Below are 4,356 nucleotides of genomic sequence, written 5' to 3' on the forward strand. Positions count from 1 at the left end.
AATACTTCGGACGGCATTCAAGAGTACAGTCCGCGCGGACTAACCGGCAATTGGAAAGGTCCTGAAGGGAGGCGCACTGTAAAAAATTCGATCCATTATTCGAGAGTCGTTTGTCTTAAGAGAGTACAACTGCGCATGTACCTGCAGCCGCATGACGCTGGCATCATTGCTTTCTCCAAGGCGAAAGTGAACAGTGTCGGAACAAGTTGGAGCTGTTAAGTTCGCTGACTCCTGCGAAGTGTCACTTGTGGTCACGATGAAGTGAACACAGGACAATTAGCATACGACAGTTGTGGACCAGTTGCCATCAAACAGGTTTTGCTGACGGTGCAGTGGCGGCTTTCAACTGATGAATTACATGTCGTGTGCGAGATGCAATTTGCAAACACTTGCACACGTAAATCCCCATAGACAATCCGAGGTGTCATATTACCACCCCATTTACGTTAGGTATCAATCAGCATGGCCCGGCGTTTGCGTTGATAGACCGGCGAATGTACGTACGGCCAAGGTTCTCTGAGTGTATCGACCAAAAAATCACGGACGAGTTGGTGTTGTAGATGGCTTGGCTCATCCGCAGCCAGGCGTACCGTTGGAGATCGTACACGACCGGTCGATCGACGTTGACGTCCCACAGCCAGCGCTGGTAGTCGTAATAGTAGTGCTGCGGTGCACACGTTTTCCACTTTGCGTTGGCGTTCACAATGTCCGACGAGAGTTGGCCCGACGCATAGTGCATAGGGTGGTCAGGGCCCTCTGCCTGAGGGTCCTGCGCGTGAAACTGGATGGTTTTGATACCGTTGGTTTCAGCGTTGAAAATCGCAGTCAGCACGTCTTGAAATGCTTTGCGGTTGGGATACGGATTCGACGGGTCGTCCGCGGGAGCGACGGGGCGCACGTTGTTCATGAGCTCCATGAATCCCGACTGTCCGTCTTGGCCAAATTCTGGCACACGAAGAAAGTAATGCACCATGTTGCCAACAGTCACTTTGGCGATCTTGCGGTTCAACATGGTCACCGTCTCGGTCTTCGGACTCGAGTTGAACTTGCCAATGTTGTCCACCCACGCCGTCGACGCAGCCAACGTCCCTCGCTCTCGAGCAATCCGCCACGAATTGAGCGCGTCCTTGTCGTCCCCAGCCGTCGTGTACACAAACACGACTTTCGTCGATGCGTCAGCGATGCTGTAGTGGTACGTGTTGGCCATAAACAGTTCGTGGTCGTCTTGATGTGCCGTCGTGTAAATGTGCACTTTGGTCGGGTTGGCAAACACGGGCAGGTTTGGTTTGACCGTGGCCACGAACGGCGACGTCAGCCATCCAGCAACCGTCGTCGTGGAACGAGACAATAGCGGTCCGAACAACGTGCACGTTGTCGACGATCGGGTGGTTGCAGCGCAGGCAGTCGCTGCTGGCGTCGATGCTTCGCACGCCGCCATGCATGCCCTGTCGTCGGCTCCATTCACCGATGACGAGAGGGCAAAGTCGACGGGGATTGTCTTCGCCACCGATACAACGGGAGACGTGGGAAGCAATGTAGCGCGCTGGCGAAGGAGGGTCTTCGCGGACGAGCTGAGGAACTGGTGGCCCAAACAAATCTCGTTGTCCGGCAAGTACGTGAAGAAGGATTCGCCATGGGCCGCCACAAGCGCCGCGCATTCCCCCACCGATGTCACCGACGTGAACGGCATGATGGTGTTGGCGCCACCTTGAATGGACACAGTTAATTGCTCAGGTGCCGAGCCATGCACGTGATGGGAAATCGTGGCGTTCATTGCTTCCAGGAAAGAGGTCGACTCCAATTGTGTGGCGGGGAACCATTGCGCGCCCGCAACAAACGAGAACGCAATCTTGTTCACTCGCACGTCGGGCGACGTCGAGGCGTCAACTACGGTCAGCGGCGAGGACGACGACGTCCGAAAGGCAGCGACGACGTTCCACGAAGGGTCGAGGTTGTCTTGTCGATTGGCAGCGGTGTGCTTAATGCAGCACCCAAACTTCGACACCACAAACAGCTTGCACTGGCTGTTGGCCGCACACTTGGCGCAGCACGCGTCTGGCGTGACGATGGACGGCGTGCACTCGATGTCGTTACCGCTGTAGTCTACATTTGGTTGGAGTTGAGCGCATTGCGATGGCTTGACCACGCTGGCGCTGACGCCCTGCTTGTAGACGCGAACTAGCGGGCCGTACTTGAGGTAACATGTTCCCCATCCATAGGAAAACCCAGTGCAGCTCGGGTTGGCGCTGCAGATCGGACAGCACTCTTGCGCAGAATTCGCAGAAGCAGTGTCCAGGTCGTTGCCTTGAAAGTCCGTGTTGGCTTCAATGGCAGTGCACGATCCGACACCAGTAGACGTTGCCACAGCACTCACACCGGCTTTTGAAATGCGAACCAAGGCGCCGTACTTGAGGTAGCACGTGCCCCAGGCGTAGGCAAACCCGGTGCAGCTCGGGTTGGCGCTGCAATGGGGGCAGCACTCTTGAGCGGAGGCCGCGGGCACAGAGGTCAAGTCGTTGCCTTGGAAGTCTGTGTTGGCTTCGACGACCCCGCACCACGACGCGGCTGACGCGGTCACGATCAAGGCTGCGATCGCCACGACCACCACCACACGACTCGCTGGAAACAGCATTGCCCTTGGACAGTGCGGTCTGTGCTGGTAAATTGAACTGTAACTGCGCACCGAGACTCGCTGCGTACGCAACCCTGGGTGAGACTACACCCATGGTGACCCCCACGAGCAGTTGGACTCGGTGGAGGGAGTTGTGCGAATGGACAATCCAATTGGTCCATCCGACATATATCCAGCGACAGGATCTGGTACGGTTGGTCTCAGACGGGGACTCACGAATCGCCGAGCAACACGGCTGCCCTTGCATGCGACACTATAGAAGCGGAATCGACGACTTGGTCGAACAGTCTCCCATCAGTGTCGCCTTGGCACTGCTATTTGTCCGTTCGAGGTAGCCATCTCATTTTGAGCCGTGTGTCTCACAGGTGGCCATGGGAGTTGTACACACTGTACACCGCTTCTGACGGAACAGGTTGGACGTACGTATCTGATGCGGAAGCCCCACGTACCTGTTCTGGGGGGCGGCTTAGAATATTGGAGATTCGTCTAGAAGAAGTGCCCAGATACGTCCAGCAACCAGCCCACAGCGCCGGAAAGACCGTCGGCGCGAATGCGGTCGGACGAGAGCCCAGCTCCAGGAGTCCCGTGGTATCGACTGATGTAGCGTGTCCTCTCCTCGGGAAGTGCGACGGATAGGCTGTCCAATGGCACCGCTCCCAGGCGAGGCCAACACGTGTGCTCACTGTAGTCTGTTGTTGCGAGCAGATTTCAAAGGCTACATTCGCACACAAAATCGCAATTCCTACAAATTCTGTGCGGATGGCAGCCACCAGCCAATCGCCACCATCATGCCGTATTCGTTCTTCCAAGCCCCCATCTCATGTCCGCGCACCGCTTAAGTTGAAATTGAACCAAACTGCACAATGCAAGGACTTCGAACGCAACAAATGGTGCAGACATGCACAACGTCCCGTGTTGTGTTGGGCAATTCATTGCGATGACATGGTCATTGACGAAATCGAGTGTGGTACAAGAGCACACAGAGTGTCCTGGTGCTTGGATTCCGACTTCGGTAGTCAGGTCGTGTCTTGGTGACGCCGGGAAATTGCGACACAACTGGCTGTGTCAACACCAGTCAATTGTCTTCCAGACATGTAGTGATTTTCTCGATAGTTAGTGTCAGCGTGGGGCATTCGACAAGTATCCCGCAATGACGTATTTCATGCACCATGCAATTGCTTGTTTGGTCGTGGTTTTCGCGGCCTTGATGTCGTCGACGGCGTCCCCACTGGCACTCTCGGTCAAAGGTGCCCCTGCGACCACCGAGTGGCATTCTCGAACGTATCGATGTGGGTGCGCGGGACTCCGCGGGGGTCGCCTCGTTCGGAGTGATGACATGGACAATGACGACCGCCACTTCGCACAATTCGCAGGTCTACAGTACCGTGCAGGGCTTCGATACCGCGGAGCTCCATTGTGGGCTGCAGGAGGCATCGGGCCTTTGGGTGGCCGATACGTAGCTGCAGGAGACGGATATCGTTGGGTTGCTGCGGGTACAGCTCCGCGGGGAATACGTTGGACAGCCACTGGAGCATTGACAGACAGTGACAGCGCGGGAGTCATGCTCAGCGATACAACGACGGATAACATTGCTCAAAAAATGACCGACAACACCAAAGCTGGCAAACCCATGACCGCAACCGACGACACGACCAGCCCACGCCAGTTGACCGAGTACGAAAGCGCGGACTACGAGAGCGACGAATTCGCCTAGACTACACCAC

At 56.1% G+C, this 4,356-nt stretch overlaps 1 protein-coding gene across 1 annotated transcript; it reads right to left on the bottom strand.

The window, feature by feature from the left end:
• Window positions 1-402: 402 nt before the first annotated feature.
• H310_12972 (hypothetical protein) lies at window positions 403-2,632 on the bottom strand (the record flags this gene model as incomplete). Its single annotated transcript, XM_008880287.1, has 1 exon — window positions 403-2,632. One exon carries the CDS (start codon window positions 2,630-2,632, stop codon window positions 458-460), a length of 2,175 nt encoding a protein of 724 aa, XP_008878509.1. The 3' UTR covers window positions 403-457.
• Window positions 2,633-4,356: the final 1,724 nt, after the last annotated feature.

The sequence above is a fragment of the Aphanomyces invadans genome (genome assembly GCF_000520115.1).
Source record: "Aphanomyces invadans strain NJM9701 unplaced genomic scaffold supercont1.46, whole genome shotgun sequence".
In the NCBI taxonomy this organism is placed as follows: Eukaryota; Oomycota; class Saprolegniomycetes; order Saprolegniales; family Verrucalvaceae; genus Aphanomyces; species Aphanomyces invadans.